The 19,730-nt window shown below is 33.4% G+C and overlaps 6 protein-coding genes across 7 annotated transcripts; 4 read left to right on the top strand and 2 right to left on the bottom strand.

The window, feature by feature from the left end:
* Positions 1–59: 59 nt before the first annotated feature.
* LOC113501016 (queuine tRNA-ribosyltransferase catalytic subunit) lies at positions 60–2,233 on the top strand. The gene is made up of 6 exons (XM_026881990.1): positions 60–359; positions 440–737; positions 816–1,059; positions 1,264–1,432; positions 1,626–1,820; positions 2,077–2,233. Exons 1-6 carry the CDS (start codon positions 234–236, stop codon positions 2,230–2,232), a joined length of 1,188 nt encoding a protein of 395 aa, XP_026737791.1. The 5' UTR covers positions 60–233; the 3' UTR covers position 2,233.
* Positions 2,234–2,515: 282 nt separating this feature from the next.
* Positions 2,516–3,715, bottom strand: LOC113501022 (coiled-coil domain-containing protein 25). Its single transcript, XM_026881997.1, has 4 exons — positions 3,539–3,715; positions 3,325–3,416; positions 3,039–3,185; positions 2,516–2,865 (listed from the first exon to the last, which is right to left on the bottom strand). The coding sequence occupies exons 1-4, from the start codon at positions 3,609–3,611 to the stop codon at positions 2,554–2,556; spliced, it is 624 nt and encodes a 207-aa protein (XP_026737798.1). The 5' UTR covers positions 3,612–3,715; the 3' UTR covers positions 2,516–2,553.
* A 390-nt stretch (positions 3,716–4,105) lies between these two features.
* LOC113501023 (protein Dr1) lies at positions 4,106–5,195 on the top strand. Its single transcript, XM_026881998.1, has 3 exons — positions 4,106–4,489; positions 4,606–4,769; positions 4,913–5,195. The coding sequence occupies exons 1-3, from the start codon at positions 4,249–4,251 to the stop codon at positions 5,060–5,062; spliced, it is 555 nt and encodes a 184-aa protein (XP_026737799.1). The 5' UTR covers positions 4,106–4,248; the 3' UTR covers positions 5,063–5,195.
* Positions 5,196–5,248: 53 nt separating this feature from the next.
* Positions 5,249–7,068, top strand: LOC113501019. 2 transcript variants are annotated; one of them, XM_026881995.1, is made up of 6 exons: positions 5,252–5,428; positions 5,683–5,844; positions 5,924–6,124; positions 6,536–6,605; positions 6,719–6,866; positions 6,988–7,068. In XM_026881995.1, the coding sequence occupies exons 1-6, from the start codon at positions 5,354–5,356 to the stop codon at positions 7,004–7,006; spliced, it is 675 nt and encodes a 224-aa protein (XP_026737796.1). In that variant the 5' UTR covers positions 5,252–5,353; the 3' UTR covers positions 7,007–7,068. The 2 variants fall into 2 exon arrangements, with proteins under 2 accessions (XP_026737795.1, XP_026737796.1); XM_026881994.1 differs by lacking the exon at positions 6,988–7,068 and having other exon boundaries at positions 5,249–5,428; positions 6,719–6,957.
* Positions 6,940–12,276, bottom strand: LOC113501018 (dolichyldiphosphatase 1-like). The gene is made up of 5 exons (XM_026881993.1): positions 12,010–12,276; positions 11,832–11,932; positions 11,382–11,560; positions 10,968–11,195; positions 6,940–10,818 (listed from the first exon to the last, which is right to left on the bottom strand). Exons 1-5 carry the CDS (start codon positions 12,104–12,106, stop codon positions 10,686–10,688), a joined length of 738 nt encoding a protein of 245 aa, XP_026737794.1. The 5' UTR covers positions 12,107–12,276; the 3' UTR covers positions 6,940–10,685.
* A 1,198-nt stretch (positions 12,277–13,474) lies between these two features.
* On the top strand, positions 13,475–19,687 carry LOC113501014 (dnaJ homolog subfamily C member 7). The gene is made up of 8 exons (XM_026881988.1): positions 13,475–13,628; positions 14,097–14,347; positions 15,055–15,253; positions 15,862–16,000; positions 16,085–16,202; positions 16,469–16,886; positions 17,038–17,216; positions 17,456–19,687. The coding sequence occupies exons 1-8, from the start codon at positions 13,561–13,563 to the stop codon at positions 17,566–17,568; spliced, it is 1,485 nt and encodes a 494-aa protein (XP_026737789.1). The 5' UTR covers positions 13,475–13,560; the 3' UTR covers positions 17,569–19,687.
* The last annotated feature ends 43 nt before the right edge of the window (positions 19,688–19,730 follow it).

Genomic DNA, 19,730 nt, shown 5'->3' with positions numbered 1-19,730 from the left:
ATAAAAACGGATTAATAATAGAATTTATCATTTATAGAATTGTATACTACTATAATTGGGGAACAGGGAACGGCACAGCTGTTCAATAAACTACTTAATTGCTAGTTTGCTTCACTGACAGATGTCATACTTCATATTTCTAAATAAACCACGAGTTGTTTTGATAAGTATCTAATTCATTTTACAACTGAAAGCCTGAAGCTATATTATACAAAGTTGAATTACCTTCGAAAATGTCTTCGAAAGCTTTGACTTTTCATGTAAAAGCAGAGTGCAATGTATCTAAAGCACGCGTGGGTTTAATGAAATTACCGCATTACGAAGTGAAGACTCCTGTTTTCATGCCTGTTGGAACTCAGGTCAGGAATCTTCCTTGTAGAATAAGACAAAGTGTCGCATTTTATATTATTATATGCAAGTAAAATTCAATCATTTTCAGGGGACTATGAAAGGGCTATTACCTGATCAACTTGAGAGTCTAGATTGCGAAATTATCTTAGGAAACACGTATCACTTAGGAAACCGGCCAGGCACAGATGTTCTAACAAAAGCTGGAGGTCTTCACAAATTTATGGGATGGAACCGAGCACTTCTTACTGACTCAGGGGGTTTCCAAATGGTGTCACTTCTTAAATTGGCAGAGATAACTGAAGAGGGTGTCAAATTTAAGTCCCCATACGACAATTCTGAGATTATGTTAACACCAGAAAAGTCCATTGAAATTCAAAATTGTATAGGTATAATACTTTCCAAAAAATGAATTATTTAAACTTATCTTATGCTGTCATATCTTTCTTTACTGCTCATCATTTCAGGAGCTGATATAATCATGCAGCTTGATGATGTTGTTCAAACAACATTCCAAGACTATGACCGCATTAAGGAGGCTACTGAAAGAACTAGTCGCTGGCTGGACAGATGCTTGAAAGCTCATAAGAGGCCCACTGAGCAAAACATATTTCCTATAGTACAGGGGCTGTTAAATAAAGAACTTAGAACACAAAGTGCAAAAGACCATATGAGTAAGGATGTAAATGGTTTTGCTATTGGGGGCTTAAGGTATACAATGGTTTTCTAGAATTTATAAATAGCTGCAGGCCAGTCAGACTTGCAGTGACTTGTAATATCTCTGAGTATTGAAGTCATTATATTAATATAGTGTTTTAAGTATCATACAGTAGAATATACTTTAAAAAAATATCAAAAGATAGATAGATACTCTTAATTTTGAAGTTTCTTTAAATATGAATCTTCTTTGTTTAGTGGTGGTGAATCAAAAGATGATTTCTGGCCCATGGTCAGTCTCAGTACTGGAATACTGGATAAGAACAAGCCAAGATATCTTATGGGAGTTGGTGTTGCCATTGATCTTGTCATATGTGTGGCTCTTGGAGTAGATATGTTTGACTGTGTGTTTCCAACTCGAACTGCTGTAAGTTCTTACATAATTAATAGATTAATAGTTGGATGATCCTGCTGGCAGTTGATAAAATTAGCTACACACAAACAATTCAAAAAACCAAATTTATGGCCTTAAACTGCACAGTATTGCTAATAAGTGTTTTACATAAACAATTACAACTACATGAATTTATTTTCTAAAAAATATTTTCTTTCTTTAACAGAGATTTGGCTGTGCTCTTGTGTCAAAAGGCCAGTTAAATTTGAAGCAAAAGCAATATGAAGCCGATTTGAATCCAATTGATAAGGACTGTGTGTGTTCCACATGCAAAAACTATACCAGAGCTTATTTACATGGCATAGTGACCGTTGAAACTGTTGCATGCCATTTACTTTCAGTGCATAATATTGCCTATCAGGTACTATTTTTGTAATTACTTCTGAATATAATATGTATAATTCATACACTTATAGAAATTAATTCCCGTATGGTGCTAGATGCAATTCAATTTATTTATTAAAAAAATAAAATCAGGTTCTTTTACCATGACCTATGTAAGAAGGTTTACTAAACATTGATCTTATGTTTTTTAATTTTATTAATACTTGACTTCTTAATTAGGATTCCCTTAGTACTTGATGTCAGGAAGATAATATTAAATCATTTTTTTCCAGATGGGTCTTATGAAGTCAATGAGAAGCCATATTGAAAATGGCACATTCCCAGAGTTTGTTAAAAACTTTGTTAGTGAGTATTATCCTGATGGCAATTATCCATCATGGGTTGTTAATTCTTTAAGTACTGTTGGAATAAACATACTTCAAAAATAAAGCCTTGTTTTATTCTAAGTACTATTGGTTTAGTGGTGGTGGCTCTGGTTGCTACGCTGGAGATAATGGGTTTGATTCCCTCCCAGGAAAAATGTTGATTTGATAGGTATTACCATTTGTTCTGTGTCTCAGTATATTTATCAGTTCTACTACTAGTACTCATAAAACAGGTTTTGCTTAGTTTGAGACGAGATAAGTGTTGTGAAAGCTATTTTTTTTTAATCAACGACTCATCTTAGGAGAATTTTATCATTTATTGTTAGATATAGTGACAGAAAAACAATTACGGTATAAAGTTTGCTATATTTACATACATTTTCATTACATGAAGTCATCAGAGTCATTTCCATCATAATTTGTAGACATATTTTCTGGTTTCATTAAAGTAGAATAACTCCTTAATTCCGCTTCTTCTTTCTTTTTCTTCTCCTCCTCTTTTTCTTTGTCCTTCTTTTCTCTTAAAAGCTTCTTTTTGTCTTCTCTTTCTAACCTGTCTCTGGTTTCTCTCTCTAATCTTAAGTCTGGAAATGCTTCTTTCTTGGTTTTGTTTAGTCTATTAACAATATCATTGCATCTTTTTGCTACTCTTACTTTTCTAACATCTTTATCTTTGTGGAATCCTACTTGGCCAGCCTGTAAATGTTGAATAGTTAATTATTTTAACATATTGTATTCACCAATAAAACTAAGTTAGCAATAAGTTGATTTAAACAAATTTCAATACACAGATTCATTTATTACTGAATTTTTCCTCAAACTATGCAGCTCATGCACAAACATTAATATGTACCATATGTTGTATTTACCTCCATTCCAGCAGTTTTCTTGAGATTAGACCACATTGTATAGACAATATCAATATCATTCATTTTATTCCCCATTATAGAATTAGCTTTGACTAATTGGCAGGCATCATCTAACACAGAGTTTGGTATGTCGTCGATTGTTTGACCCTGTAATGTAAATGGGTATAAATGATAGTAGATGTGAACAGAAGTTACCTCCTTACTCCTGTTTTATCCCTTGGACATAGAGTTTAAAGTGTTAAATAGCAACACACAGGTTTAAAAGTACATCTTAAGTATACCGTACCGGTGCTAAACGAAGATATACGTGAGCTGATGACACTTTGTCGACGTGAAACCAGACATCCTCTATCCATCCCCATTTTATTAGGTCTTCGTCTGAAAGATAGTAAAATAAATATTATCGAACCGATAATGTCCATTAAGCACTTACATTATTAACGACTGAAAAAAAGCTGATGAAATTTAATAACAGCAAAACTTATCTTCTAAATACGTACTTTCATGTTTATCAGCACCCATAAAGAGGGTAACAGGTGGAGATACAACGTTACTTGTAAAATAAAATACCATGTCGATAGAGCTTGAGGCAGTCCACCTGGATCTGGAGTAAAAAATATATTCAGATTCACGTTGAGTTCAGTTGATGACTGGAATTTGACAACTTGTCACTTGAACATGACATTTAAAATGACAACCTATCTTTTATTTTGCCTTTCAACACGCAAGGGTTTGAGCCATACGGCTTTATGATTCACACGATCAAATAACTTTCGACTAAAAAATTGTTCTGACAGACAAACTAAGTATTAATAGTATTTTTTAGTCTTAAAACCAAATTGAACAGACCCCCGTCGTCGCTTTTTGAAAATAAGTGATGAAATACCCCGCGCAGCAGGACGGTAGGTCTCTTGTGACTCTTGCTACCGCCGCATCTTGGAGAAACTGATCAAGTCACTTATTATTAAAAATTAACAATAACTCTTAGTAGGGTCCGCACCCAAGCTAACATGCACATGCACATCATTATGATTCTACTCGCAACTGTCAAAGAATTGTCAGATCAAATGTCAAGCTGTCAACAATTATTATTGTCATCTATATGCATGATTCTTTATTGTGATCCCATCTTGTTGAAATTTCAGATAACTTGTTCTAACTAAATCCTTTCAACTATTAACATCTTCAGTATATAGTCATTTAAGCCAAAATGGGAAGTCCTGAAAGAGAATTGTGCCCACCGCCTTCAGAAGAAGATGAGTTAACTCTACCCAGAGCAAGTATCAACAAAATGATAAAGGAACTGGTACCATCCGTCAGGGTAGCTTTTGAGTCACGAGAATTAATTCTAAACTGTTGCACAGAATTCATACATCTCTTGAGTTCAGAAGCCAACGAAGTTTGCAATCAGAGTAATAAAAAGACTATCAATGCTGAGCATGTTCTCACAGGTGAGCCATCTAGCTGCTGTTCTTACTATGTATTATTGTGTATTTCATCTATAAAACATTAATATTGTCACATAAACTCAGTTCAATATTATTTACAAATGTTTTTTAATTTTCAGCCCTTGACAGACTAGGTTTTAGTGATTATACCTTAGAAGCCGAAGCTGTATTGAAGGACTGTAAGGCTGTTGCTGCAAAACGAAGGAGACAAAGCACAAGACTCGAAAATTTGGGTATACCGGAAGAAGAGTTGTTAAGACAGCAACAGGAACTTTTTGCAAAGGTAAACAGTAATTTAAATAAAAATGTAATGTGTTTTCTTGATATGCTACCTCAATTAATAAATTGATTATGTGGGTTGTATTTTGTATTTGGTTTTTAATGAATAATTTTATGCAATATATTCATTTAAACCTTCTGTTGCAGGCTCGTGAAGAACAAGCCAAACAAGAACAACAACAATGGCTGTTATTACAACAACAAGGATTAGTAGGAGCTGAGGGTGCTCCACAGCCTTACATACCCCCACCTCCTGGCCCCAGGGTTGATGATGAAGAAGATGATGATTACTCATAGAAATATTCCATTCATTATAACTTTACCCCATAAGAGGTCATTAAAACATTATGTATTCTTGTGTACTAAATAATATTATGGAGTGATAATCTTTATTTGTATGCTAAAGATAATTAAATATTTGCATATGCAATCATCCTTTTTTATTAAGTACTGTGACTATAAATGCTTAAGATAAAAAAAACCAGGACCACTGGCATTGTCTGTGCTTGTCAATTACTGTTGTGTCAAAACAATTATGTAGATTGTTTATAAACAGCAATTTATAATAAACAGTATGGTTTCTACAAAATGAGCAGTGATTACAATAAGAAATACAAAAGGCCAAAACAAAATACCTTAGCAACTACAAAACCAGGAACATCAGTAGGTAGCTGTGGAATATAATATACATGCTGGAGAAAGGAAGAATTCATCAAGAATTTATTGGCAGCAATAAGCTGCTTTATCTTTTTTCCCTCTTAATTTTAAAGCAATTCAGGGAAACAATAACTAAAAATATTACATCGCCAGTAGCGAAAACATGGATTTATAAAGCTACATTTGCGATAGAACGAAAAAAGTGTTTGACTAGTTTTCAGTTTTAATGCACTATAGTTGTAATCTATTTTAAATTGCAGAAGACCAGATCTAGTAAACACGAAGTTCTACGAAAGCAGCCAGAACCATTATGTCCTCTGTTAGCTAAAGACTCTGAATGGGTCGACATTTTGCAGTCGTCCCTCACGGACACTATAAGATCATCAACCAATGTGTCTGACGAGGAAGAAGTTTTACAGCTCGTAAACTGATTTTCATTAAGTAATTCTACAATAATTCCAAACCGTATAGCTCTTTAAAAAAGCGCGGGTTTATTTTTAGGTAGAATGTGAAGATGGCCCCCAAATGAAACCCTTAGCTATTATGTTTCCGGGATTGCTAGACAAAGATCCACAGACATTACAAGGCATGCTGACTAAGGCTATGTCGACAACTGAAGTAACTCGACATTTAGTTGATCTTGGGCAAAAAGCAAACTTTACCTTCATGAAAAAAGCTAATCGATTAATTCCGCCCGATAAGGTTTGTTTGCACTTTCTACCACAATTAAAATCGCTCGAAATGGCTAGACCGTTTTTGAACAACTTCTCTAGCAGGCAGCACTATCTGCGAGACTTAATCCGTTACATTTATTACCTTACAAAACAAATAGATCCCATTTCGTATATGGTACCTAATATGTTATTTAGATAAAATCAAGAAGCATTTTCAAAAGGATTTCAAAGGGAAAGGAAGGAAAAAAATCTATCTGCAGTTCATTACATGTATCATTTTTAAAATAAATATTTTTTAGATTGATTAAATATTCTAGTTCGTTTTGGTGCTACTGTAGAAAAAAGTGGTACCTAATCTTTACTAATAGAATTTGGTGACAGAATACAACTGTTAAAAAAAAACAACGTATTTTTTTCTATAATATATTGTTTTTTACAGCAATGGATGGAAAGTTTGACTGAAAACAGCAATTCACATTGCTCTGTAGACTCTGGACTACTAAGTAACTGTAAGTAATCTTTAAGTTCTCCTGTAATATCAACAACCAATAAAAATCACTAAACAATTTCTTCATCTTTTCTAACAATATTTATAAAGGTTATAACATAACTATTTGAAAAGGTCTTTCAAGTGATTATGAGGCAGATAGTGAAGTAGCCGAAGTTCAAAGTAATGAAACTAAAATAAGGAAGAAGAAGAAACACTATGGAAGCACTAATCAGTCCAGCCCACTGCAACTGAGTTCACATGACATTTTAATCAACGAAAGGTATATTGATCTATACCAAAGATTTTCTTTTTATTATCCTATAAGACCTCAAAATAAAAAATAATAATACAGATTGAAACTTTTTAGTGAATATAAGTAAATATCGTTAATTTATTTTCAGAAAGTTAAACATGAACTGATTTAGATACAAACAACTTTTAAAACAACATAACAAGGTACCAATTTACAAAACAATGCCAACGATTTTTGTAATCATTATATTAAACCAATGAATAAAACTTGTTTTATTATTATTTAAACAGTATTGAAATATATCAAATATTTATTCTGGGTTAGAATGAAAACACACTTTAGCATTAGTCAGCTTGCAAAGATTTATGTTACATATTTAATGTGCATCACAGTAATATTAAGGCCACGTTCCGTTACAACGGCGATTCCGTTTGTCGCGCTTTGAGAGAGTACAAGTGTCTGGAAAATCAGCTGTTTAATTTGAACTAAGAATGAATTTATGCTGACAAGTGTATTTTCACCCTAAATTAAGGCTATTCTTAATTATCTCGGTATTCTAAGTACATACAAAAACAACTTTATTGAATATTGTACATTATAACAAATATGTATATTGTATAAACAATTACAATATAATATTAAATTTTACCTACATATACGATTTGATAAAACATTAAACACGACAAATATTGTATAATGAATGCATAACTGGGCAATTGGCGTCTTAGTTCGGAAGGTTTAGTTAAAATTGGTTCTCTTAATTCTTAATAAGATGCAACAAGTGTAATCAACAACTCATTCAACGCAATTATTATACTATGCACTGCATGATTATCCTGTAGCTAGTCTGGGTCTGTTTTTGAATTTGATTCGGTAAATAGTAACTACTATCGAGTCGCGATCGGCGAAGTGTCATCAGCCGCACTACCAACTCGTGCTACAGCACGAATTAGCGCTAACGGGTTATATTGTAACAAACCAAATTCAATTCGATTGAAAAAAGCACAGTTGTGTCGAAAGTTCGCCTGTTATATGTAGTAAACATGCAGCACGTATTGTCAAGTATCATACATAATACAGCTAGCAAGCAATAGTTTTCAGAGCCATTTATTAAGCGTTTTTTTTTTCATGGATTTGTACCATTATTTTAAGCTTAAATTCAGTCCTCTCGCACTTTACGCCTTTCAAGTGCTTTCTTAATAGCCACAAATTGAGAAATCCATTAGCAAGTTACAGTACGTAAAAATTAATTGGAGGCTATAATGAATAAGTGTGTGTATTTTATGAAAGAACCTAAAAAAACGATTAACTTAAAAAAAATACGTTTTGATACACATATTCGTAGCTGCATCACAATAATAGGATAATAATTAAATAATGTAAATTATCACGATTAAGATATAAAACAAAAAGAAATTCTTAATTACTATGAACACATGAGCAAAAAACGTGAATTATGGAGAATATATTGATAATATAAAACTTACGTGATAAATGTAGTTATTTACATAATTATAATTGTAGACAAAAAAAGTGTTTAAAATTTTAACAATATTTTAGAATGATATACGTGGGTCGGGAATTACCTACATTACTTCTTAGTCACCAGTTTATGTATTCAAAATAAATTTAAAATAACAAATTTGATAAATAACGACGCAAGCCATAGTGTAATTAGAAGATGATAATAAATTGTATACCTAGCTAGAAAATCTATTGCTCTATATTTTTAGAATATTCAATCTTATTGCACTCGCAATAAACGCTGTTTTTGTTCCACAGCATTGGTGTCTATGTATTTGTGCTATCGATACTAAATCCTATTGCCAATTCGCTAGCCGTTCGTTATAAATCACTACCGTATTACAAAAATACAATATTATGTCTATATTTGTTTTACAGAAAAGAAATGTAACACTTCAATTACCATCTATAAACCACAGGTTTCTTTTAGAAAGCTAACTAAGTACAAGGATTCAATAGCGCTTTATTGTTATAAAACCTTAGAAGCCATAATGACTTCATTCAACATACCTGAATACTTATCTGGCAGTTTTAATATATTCGAAGCTGGCAGTTAAATTTCTATATTATGACATCATTGTGGTTTTCAGATGGTTCTCCAAGGTTTCTCGTACAAATAGTTATTGTAAATAATGTATGCACCTATGTCAAGTTAAGCGTATATAATTCTATTCATCCATTTATATTATACAGATTTATGGAATAAATGGAAAGTATTTATCAATTACTTGCTAATAATTCTAAAACAAGTACTCGCGCCTAGTAATGGGTGTTCTTCTCATACTATAAGTACCAACAATACATACATACAAAATACAGACTGCTTATTTCAGTGGTACTAAATAGACTTGATTGTATTTGGGCTGTCTTGCTATGCTAATAATTATGAACGTACAAAAAGTTCCGTATTGTAAAATAAACGGGGCTTCAGTAACATCTATATGTACTTTATACTATTAATCAATTCTGCTTTAGGCAATATTATGGAAGAGCTTTTTAGTTCACTAATTTCTTTGGTTGGTCCGACGATAACAGACAACACAGAACAAAAAGATGCTGTTCAGGTCATCTTTATACTCGAGAATGTTGAGGTTTACCATTCTTATTAGTCACAACATACGCCATCTACACTTGGGACTATTTTAATTGCAACTTGGAAAGACTTTGTATAAATATCAGTTTAAGTTAACATTATTAAATAAATATTTTGCAACCGTTATACGAGTGTACAGATAAACTACTTATCATTAAAATTAATTGCATAAACCGTATCCTAAAATCCACAAACACGTCAAACACACATATTTAAAAGGGAAGGTACTTCTTACACTGCTTCTGAATAAGCTTTTCAATTAAGGACTCGACCATTACAAACTATTTGTGTATATTAAGACACTACCTGACGAAATACTTTTCCTTTATCCATTACCACACAATCATTTAACAAATGCGAGATTATATTTACAGAATATAGAGGTGAAACTGCAATAGAACAATTTTGTCAAATTTAATAACAAAATATTGTCAAGTACTGTACTGTTACACCATATAAGGATAACACACCCACTCACATAAAAGGACCGTGCCATTTAAAGCTTAGTGTAGCTATAAAACTGTATCAATGCATTCTAATAATGTTAAATGCATAATACCTATTTCTCAATTCTTGAAAATACATTTTTAAACTTTTTGAATGCTTAACTTTATAATTTTTAAGGGTTCTTCACAATGGCGAAATGTTTGTGTTTCAAGTGATTAGAATTCTTATTGTTTGAAACATTCGAGAATCGCCAATATGACAAAGCCCTTAATCAACAATGCATACAAATATAACTACACTACAACACAACCATGGAAACCATGAGGTCCTTGTTTTGTTTCATAATACTCTTATATAATATCTTTTATATCCTGATTAAATTAAATTCATGCTTTTGATTTTTATGAGGCTAGCCATTTAACATTATATCCCATTTACAAATTTTACTAGTTAATAAAAATTCTCATTTGAACAATAAACACATCAAATTAACCCAAAACAAAACTTTAACACTAGACATTAATTACGATTAACATTAAATTATTATTGCATCGTTAAGATTACAACATTATTTAGCATTATATGAAAGCTAGTTTTCACCATGATTAACACATGTGTCGTCTCCCGGGTGTTAGGGCACTAGGTTAGTAAGGTAGTAGAGACCGAGCAGGTTCAGATTTAGTAAGTAGCACGCCACCGAGCAGCGCGAGCGCCGCGGCGGCCGCCAGGCGTCACGCGCGCGGCCGGCTCGCCGAGCTGGACACGCGCGTGCAGGCGCACCGTCATTGCGTCGGCTTTAGCGCTGCCATTTTGCGTCCGCGTGCACGTGCCTCTTGCCTTGATGTCGTGTACTCAAACCATAATACATTTGGTATCAGTGTAGTATCTCTTATCATCAACATCTCGCAAAATTTCCTGGAATTATTACCAAATAAAATAGTCTATAAAAACAGATTGACACATATAATCTGAAGAACAGTACATTAGAATTGTAGACACATTTTGATTCAGTCCATAAGTAAGCAGTATTATTTTTAACAAATAAAATAAATTAAAATACTTACAAAGAGACTAATTGTGGGAATAGTGGAGTAAAAACTCTATGGACTATTACAAACCACAATGTTGCAAATGTAAATCCAACTATTCCTCCTACAACAACTTGTGATGTCGTGTGATAGTGTAAATATACTCTTGCAATGCTTACTAGCAAAGACATGAATATACAGCCACCAACAATAATTACTCTCCACAGTGCAGATATTATACTGTTGTTATTTATGTGGTGCAATCTGAAAGATAATGAAAAACAGCTTATAAATACTGAGAAGACGGAAACTGTCTTAGTATTATACATGTAATACTAAGAGTGATGAGAATCTTTTTTTTGAGAAAAAGATGAGAAACATTTGATTCATCAATCAAAAAATCCAGGAAAAAAATATGTGTTTGTACAAATATTATAATTATACACTCACCTGATTAATACAAAGTAGAGAACATAGATACTAAAGAACCAAATAAATTGAGCATGAGAAGATGGCATTCCATATTCATTATACAAATGACCTCTTGAAAGTGGCCTTGCCTCACATATTAAATGTTTCAGTATTATATTTAATCCTTCATTCACCAATGTTCCAATAAAAAAGGTTATCTAAAAAACATAAAGATTATTTTTTTGTAATGAAAAAATCCAGATGCTTCTGCAAACATAATTTATGTGTGGTATGTTTGTCTTATTCAAATGAAACATTATTCAGCATTACATTATTTAAGTTGACAAGGTGATTAATTTATACATATTTCAAGTCTTTACTGTAAAAATTGCCTATTAAATAAGCATAGTAAATATGTTAATTATGCAATTATGGACTGAAAATTAATAATTGGCAATATTTAGTGCATAAGACAAAATCATGACTTACGGTATGAAGATCCCGACGAAACAAAATTAGGGACACAAACCCAGCACCTATACCAAACGGAGATAAGCTAATTAGAGCGAAGAATTTTCCTAACCAATCTCCTGAAAACACACAGAAGAACCAGTTAATTTTACCGTGCTTAAGATTATTGAACATATACAGTCAGAGTTTAACTTACCTTTCGGATATTCAACTAAAGTGAGAGCCAGTGGTTGCCATTCAATTTCACCGTTATTATGCAAAACATCACTTACTGATAAAGCATCATCCTCCATTTTCGCTTCATTTGCTAAGAAGAAGTAATTTATAACAGGTTGGCGATAACCCTGTATTTATTTTCAGCTAATATTATTAGCTACGAATCAGACTCACTTACTCACAACACGGCCGACAGTACACGAAACAAGATTTGACGTTCTTATTTCTGAACAATCAATCAAACTTGAAGTGAAACTGATGACATATGAAGGCAGTGTTGCAGAAAGAAAAAAACGTAAAATAAACAAGCAAACTATTCTTACAAAACGGATTAAAATATGATTAAGGCGTAGCCTCATGGTCGCTCGTCGCTCGCGCTCTGATCACGTCACCCCATTTTTAAATTTCCCGCGTCTCGAAAAAGCGACAAAATATGGTCGCAAGAAGTTGTAGCGACAAAGCTGAAAATGTTGAGCTACGTCCTTTGCAGTCGCTTGTTTGTAGCAACAAATCTAGCGATGTGATATGTAGTGATAGAGCTCAAAATATTGAGCTTTGTCGCTGGGAAAAAAACATCATAGGTAACTAATACACTATAGAATAGAGAAAAGAAAAAATTAAGCGGTCAAGACAAGTCGATTTAAATTACATAAAAGTGGTGCTGCAAACTGTCTCCAAATTAATTCCTGTAAATGAACGTTTAAACCAATAAGTTTGTTTCCTCATTGTATAGTTTTACCGAGTTTTAAATGTGCCTATGTGACTTTTAAAAAAGTCACACTTGTTATTATATGATAGCCAGTTCACAATTAGACTATAGATATTAATGTTTTGTTTTTCGGGAAATTTAAAATGGGGTCGCTCAACCAGATTGTCGCTGCAAACCAGCGACGACCGACTCCCTGAAGCAGCAACTTCGAGTCACAGGAAATTTAAAAATGGGGTCAAGTGATCATATTAGTCGCTAGAACCGGGCGACGAGCGACTCCATAAAACAGCGAGCGAACATTTCAAGTCGCGGGAAATTAAAACATGGGGTCGTGTGATCAGATTTGTCGCTGCAATTGAGCAACGCATGATTCATATGAGGCTACGCCTTCAAGTTTACATGCTGAGATCACTTAAAATATTTTTTTTTATATTGTAGATAATTAGTAAATCCAGCATACAAAATTTTGTGTAATGCAAAAAAAAATATTTTCTATCATAATGATATCAAATGTTCTCAAATTCGAAGCTTTTAAATTTGAATGCCTTAGTCAAGGCTAGTTAGTCCTACACTCCTACTTTAAGTTTTAGTCAGATCAAATTGAATGCAGGAAAGTAGTGCACACACCCTCACAGATTTAGCAATTTCTTGTGTTTTTTGTTTTGGCTTAATTCGCAATGTGTTGCCGTCATTTAAGTCTATGATTTTAGCTCTATGTAAAAGCAAAATTTAATTGGAATGGTAACCCTGCACAGTTCTTTTGTGAATTCGTCGTCAAAATAAAGAGGGCAAAAATTCTTGAAATATTGAAAAATTTCAAAAATGGCAGACTCAGATGTAGCGGACCTGGATTTAACAATCGATAATTTAGTTCCAAAGAGTCCTGAAAGGTAAATATTCATAAACATGAATCATTCATAGGAATATTTTAATATTAAATTAATAGGCAATGTCCTTCATGTTTTTTGGACATGGTAAAGATCGAAGTTCTCATAATATTTTCATTAGAATACTTAATTATATTGTTAATTAATTAATGAAGTCACTACTGCCCTAGCAGTCTGCGTACCTTGACTTATGACCTACATTTCGTACAATAGCCTGATCATATTGTGTGGGAGTACATGGATTTGCATGCATCAGACATATATTTTGAACAACCAACCTTTACTCATAATAATAAGAACTTACAAATGTGATTTTTGTCAAAACCTAAAAATTCTTTCAAGTTCATTAAAAAGCACCTGTATTCAAATTCACGTTACCTACCATGTTTCATTAAACGGCGTATTATCCGTCTGATGCTGATGACATACTCATGAATTAAAAACATATGATAATATTTTTTTTAATTTTAGGGTGGCCGAAGAAAAGAAAGAAAGTGGTAATCATTTGTATAAATTCAAAAATTACAAGGGTGCCCTGGCTATGTATGATGAAGCTATTCAGCTTTGCCCAGACAATGCAGCATATTATGGAAACAGATCTGCATGCTACATGATGCTTGGCATGTACAAGAAGGCCCTGGAAGATGCTCAAAAAGCAGTCGCATTGGATTCCACATTCACAAAAGGCTACATTCGCATGGCTAAATGCTGCATTGCAATCGGTTAGTATTTATTTATTAATTTATTTTAATATTATAAACTCACATTAAGTGACAAACAGAAGTGAAAATATAAAATTGCAAATATGATGCTATTTGCAATAACAAAAAAAAATATGTGAAAAAAAATTTTAGTCATTGTTTTTTTTTTTATCAATTTACTTCTATTTATGTGTAACAAACAAGTAGTACTTCATGCAAACTATTTCCGCGCAATAAAGTAGATGCTATGTCAAAGTATAATTCTTATCAGTTATCAATGATTGCATGTACTACAAAATATAGATAAATAATAATTTATTCCAGCAAATAAACAACTTGTGGTTAGCCTTGGCATGGCGGAACATGTAATAACAGGTCAAAATGATTATCATTTTTGCAAATAATATGCTAAAATGGCGAAAATTTGGAGCAGCTGTTACAATAGTGGTAGAATACTATATCACGAAAAATAAAAAATTACTGTTGGAAAAGACTTGTGTGACTATTTCTACAGTCACTGCAAACAATAATGACTTGAGCTAATGAATGATCATGTCTAATAGATTTTTTTTATCATGTACAAATTACAGGGACATTATAATTAAAAAAAATAAATGAATTGGGGCTCAGGAATTTGTATAGTTTGTCTAATACTAACTATTTTCGAGAATGGTTTATCAAACTTATTCATAAGATGAATGATTATCATGCATATATTTTGTCCCTAGGTGATCTGTTGGGCGGCGATCAGGCTGTAAGACGCGCTAGCGAGCTTGGCGGCGTGGACTGCGCTGCAGGCGAGCGCCGAGCTCTCGAGACCCTGCGCAAGCTGCACGAAGATGCTCAACGCGCTATGGAGGCCCAGGATTACCGCCGCGTCGTCTTCTGCATGGACCGCTGTCTTGATTACAGCCCCTCTTGCTCTAAGTGAGTGTCTATAAGTCTCCAGACCAGTAGTTTAGCCATTCCCAGATTATAATTGACATACAGTTTGCTGTGGCAAATTGAATGCCAAGAACTGAAGACTATCATCAGGTTAATTTTGGCTTTTAATGTCAAAATTTTTTTTTGGTTTGTTGAATTTTTTAGATTTCTCTATTTGGCCTCCTCATTTAGGGAAGGATTAGAAGCATAGGTCTGGTGTTCTCATTATTAATTAGTCAATGATTTAGATCATACTAATTTGTTTGTAAACAATCTAAATTTGCAATGGTCAGGTGATGTCATTATTATGCAATTTTAACAATATGCCATAACTATTGTTTGATGCAACAATGTAGTACGACAGTAAATGTTCTATTAGCTTCCACTACTGCTCAATTAAAGAATCATCATTTAAATGCGTAAAATTATCTAAGAGTTGGCATAATGGAACTTGCAGAAACACAATGACTAATGATCAACCTACAATATTGGATGTTGATCAACACTTCGGAAATACGTAATAATGGTGTGGGTGCACGTGCCTGAAAATTGAAGTTTGTTAAACATCCTTATATGTATTTGGTCTAAAGAAAAAACTTTGGTGTTTTCAGGGCGAAGCTCACAAAAGCTGAATGCTTAGCCATGCTCGGGCGCTGCCAAGAGGCACAGGAAATTGCCAATGATTCACTTAGATTTGACAGTTTTGATACTGAGGCTATTTACGTTCGTGGTCTCTGCCTGTATTTCGAGGTAAAACTGAAATAAATAAATTCGAATAATTCTAAAATATTATTAAAATTACGTACTTATCTAATTAGATCTTTTAAATTGTAGGATAAAGATGAACAAGCATTCAAGCATTTCCAACAAGTTTTACGTCTTGCCCCAGACCATAAAAAAGCTATTGAAACTTACAAAAAAGCGAAGCTACTTAAACAAAAGAAAGAAGAAGGTAAATCCCATTTTAGTACTTAGTCTTTAACTGAGTAAGGTAGAACTTAGTAATAGTGGATAGGTGCAATATTCCTTTTTACTTAACTTTCATTTATATAATGATAAAGTGAAAATGTAACTCATGTATTCCTGAGTATATTATACTAATGTCAATTATTTAACATACTTTCGTCAGTTTAGTTTGTCTTTCATTCCCAATATTTCAATGTGTATAAGTGTATAAACCTTGGAAATAATTATACTTATAATTTTATATGCTTACAGGAAATGAAGCATTCAAAATGGGACGGTGGCAACAAGCCCTAAGTCTTTATAACGAAGCATTGACGATTGATAAAAATAATAAGATTGTAAATGCTAAATTGTACTTCAACAAGGCTACAGTATGTGCTAAGCTGAATCAGATCAAGGAGGCCGCTGAAGCTTGTACAGCTGCCCTCGAACTAGACGAAAACTACATGAAGGCTTTACTTCGACGCGCCAAGTGTTACACCGAACTTGGCGATTACGAGGAGGCCGTCAAAGATTACGAAAAGCTGTACAAGATTGACAAGAGCAAGGAAAACAAGCAACTGTTACATGAAGCTAAAATAGCACTAAAGAAATCTAAACGCAAGGACTACTACAAAATACTTGGAATTGAAAAAACTGCTTCTGAAGATGAAATTAAAAAAGCTTATAGGTATGTCTTGCACTCTGTTTGTAACCTGACTACAGATTGACTCAATTCCGTGCATTTTGGTGGTGTAGTGACGAAACCCATAGTTAATGAATTATTTTAATGAATAGAATGGTTGCAGTAGATAATGAACAAACCGTGTGTATGGTTGCAGGAAGCGCGCCCTGGTGCACCACCCGGACCGGCACGCGGGCGCGCCCGACACGGAGCGGCGCGAGCAGGAGCGCCGCTTCAAGGAGGTCGGCGAGGCCTACGGCGTGCTCAGCGACCCCAAGAAGCGCGCGCGCTATGACCACGGACAGGACCTCGATGACGACGGCGCAGGCATGGCAGGTTATTATCATCAGATTTATTATTATATTCAAATATTCTCCAGACTGATTTTCGGCGTAGGCGATCATAGCGTGTTGCGCTAGGTTAGCCACTTCTAATCTGTACGCAGGAGATATTTTAATTAATTATAACAATACTTTGTAACATAATTTGGACCCCTTAATGTGTAGTAGTGATTGTAGTGAACTACAAGAAAAACAATAGAGAGAAAAATAATTAAACTATTTTCTTGGTTTCAGACATCGACCCGAACGTAGTATTCCAAACCTTCTTCAATCGTGGAGGACAGCATTTCGATTTCCACTCAGGTGGAGGATTCCCAGGAACTGCTTTCAGCTTTCAGTTTGGCTAATTTTCACATTTCCGTTAAATAAAACCATAATTTTGACAATCAACCATGTTATGCATAAATTAATTCGTATTGTACTTTATAGATTTAAAAAATATAGTTTTAGCTGAAATAGCGAACATGTACACGCTGACTTTACAGTGGCCTGACAAACGAGGCAGTAAATTATGACAGTAATCTTTTTGCAATGGAAAGCGTACTTATTCGCAACGTTAGTATTTTAATCAAGCACTTGGCTAGTTGAATCCCATTAGTCCTAACAGTATTCAGCTAGTAAAATGTCCCATGCACATAAGCTCAGCTACATCTGCAACATCCATTATCTGAGTGATTTTTTTTTAGGATTTTTTTAGTCTATATACTACACTACGATTTAAATTATTTTAACATGTGATTTATACAGTTCTTATGTATAGTTCCGCGCCGATCTTAACACATCAAGGTGACTAGTAAGTTCACAAATTACAACCGTGATTTGCTAAAAAATATTCACTTAATTGCCTTTAACAGTTTGCGCATACAGGGAACTGCCCATAATCCGGGAATAATATTATAAAGATTGTTTCTTTTTGCGGCTGTGTGAAATATGATAGTTCGTTGTGGTTCCCGAAACCAGGCTATCATTAGAATAAACACATAACAATGACTGTTTGTCGTCTATTTGGTTTCTTTGTTAGGCTGGCAAGCAGCGGATCGTCGACCTTTCAACTGTCGAACTTATAGGCTAATATTTTTTGCAATAATGATGCTACATATTTTAAATTTATTCCTTATTAATCCACAGCATGTTCCGTTTGTTAGACCACTAACATAGTTGCGTCAAGTGGCGTGTATACATCATTCCACAAATATTAATATGTAATGTTTTTGAAAGAGTGTTTGAAAATTGGCAAAAATAATTGTTTTATTTCACACCATAAACAATAAAAAAGTGCTCCCTTAAAAATATATTGTTACCCTATGCCATGCAAAATCACAACGAAGTATGAACAAGTGGAGGTTGAGCACATGACTTCTAACTTCATGACTGAACTATCTAACTGCTGTTTGTTCAGAAACTTTAGTACCTAATTATTATAATAATGACTGATTTGGTTAAGTAATTTTTGATTTTTAGCCCCACATACAGAGCTATGTGAACTTGCTTTATGCAATTTAATAATGGATAAAACTTTGAAATAACTTTTAATAACCTCGGGTTTTTAATAAAATGCTCTGCCCGAGGTTATGAAACGGACTTTTTACAAACGACCATAATATACAATTAACTTTTTAACCCCGTTAATCCTAAGTAATGTTAATCTGCCAAACATTCATTAAATAATAGCTGAACCGCTACCTATGTATTCAAATTCTGAGCTGAAATTAATTATTGATTGTAACCTATTTCTGTTGGATTGGAAAACAACTCTTAAAGTCATTTGCTTCCTAATAAGTGAAAAGTTATAACTGATATGTAATGAATTTAAAAGTATGTCGTTTATGATTAATACATAGGTACCCATTTCAAAATAACTACCCTATATTTACTCATTACAATGTATAATAAAAAAAATGGGAAGCATTATATTAAACTGAAATATTTTTGTTTTAAATTGTTTGCTTAAAGTTGGGTATTTTGTGTTCAATCATAAAGTAGAATAAATAGTTATAGTTTATTACTAAAAATGATCAGATAATTATATGTGTATATATACATAGATTCAAAAATATAGATAATAATCAAGGTCATTAACAGTGGTTTTAATTTGGAGCCAGGTACTGACCGGGTGCATTACCATAACCTACCCACGATAATCAAGTGGAATACTTAATAATGAGCACGGTCCAACTCGATATTATTTCCTTAAAAACTGGGCCAATATCCTCAAAAATAATCAATTCGTAATTAAAAAAATACGATACTACCAAGATGATCAAATAAGTTTTTTCTTGTGCTCGGCATGTAAATAGATCTAGGATCGAATGCGCGCTGTAATCGTAGTTGCAAACTAACTTCTTCTTTGAAACCATACCTACCCATTCATAGCTAACTTTACTAGCAGTGTTTCCAGTCAGTACTTGCCTTAATAATGTGAAACTCAAATATTGTTGCATGGAAATAAAAATCCTCGATAACTGAGACTACATTTCATTTACCTACGGATTCCTTACTTCACTTGTAA

The sequence above is a fragment of the Trichoplusia ni genome, chromosome 15 (genome assembly GCF_003590095.1).
Source record: "Trichoplusia ni isolate ovarian cell line Hi5 chromosome 15, tn1, whole genome shotgun sequence".
NCBI lineage: Eukaryota > Metazoa > Arthropoda > Insecta > Lepidoptera > Noctuidae > Trichoplusia > Trichoplusia ni.
Note: the sequence above shows the minus strand (reverse complement) of the source record. Positions and strands in the feature narration are given on the sequence as shown.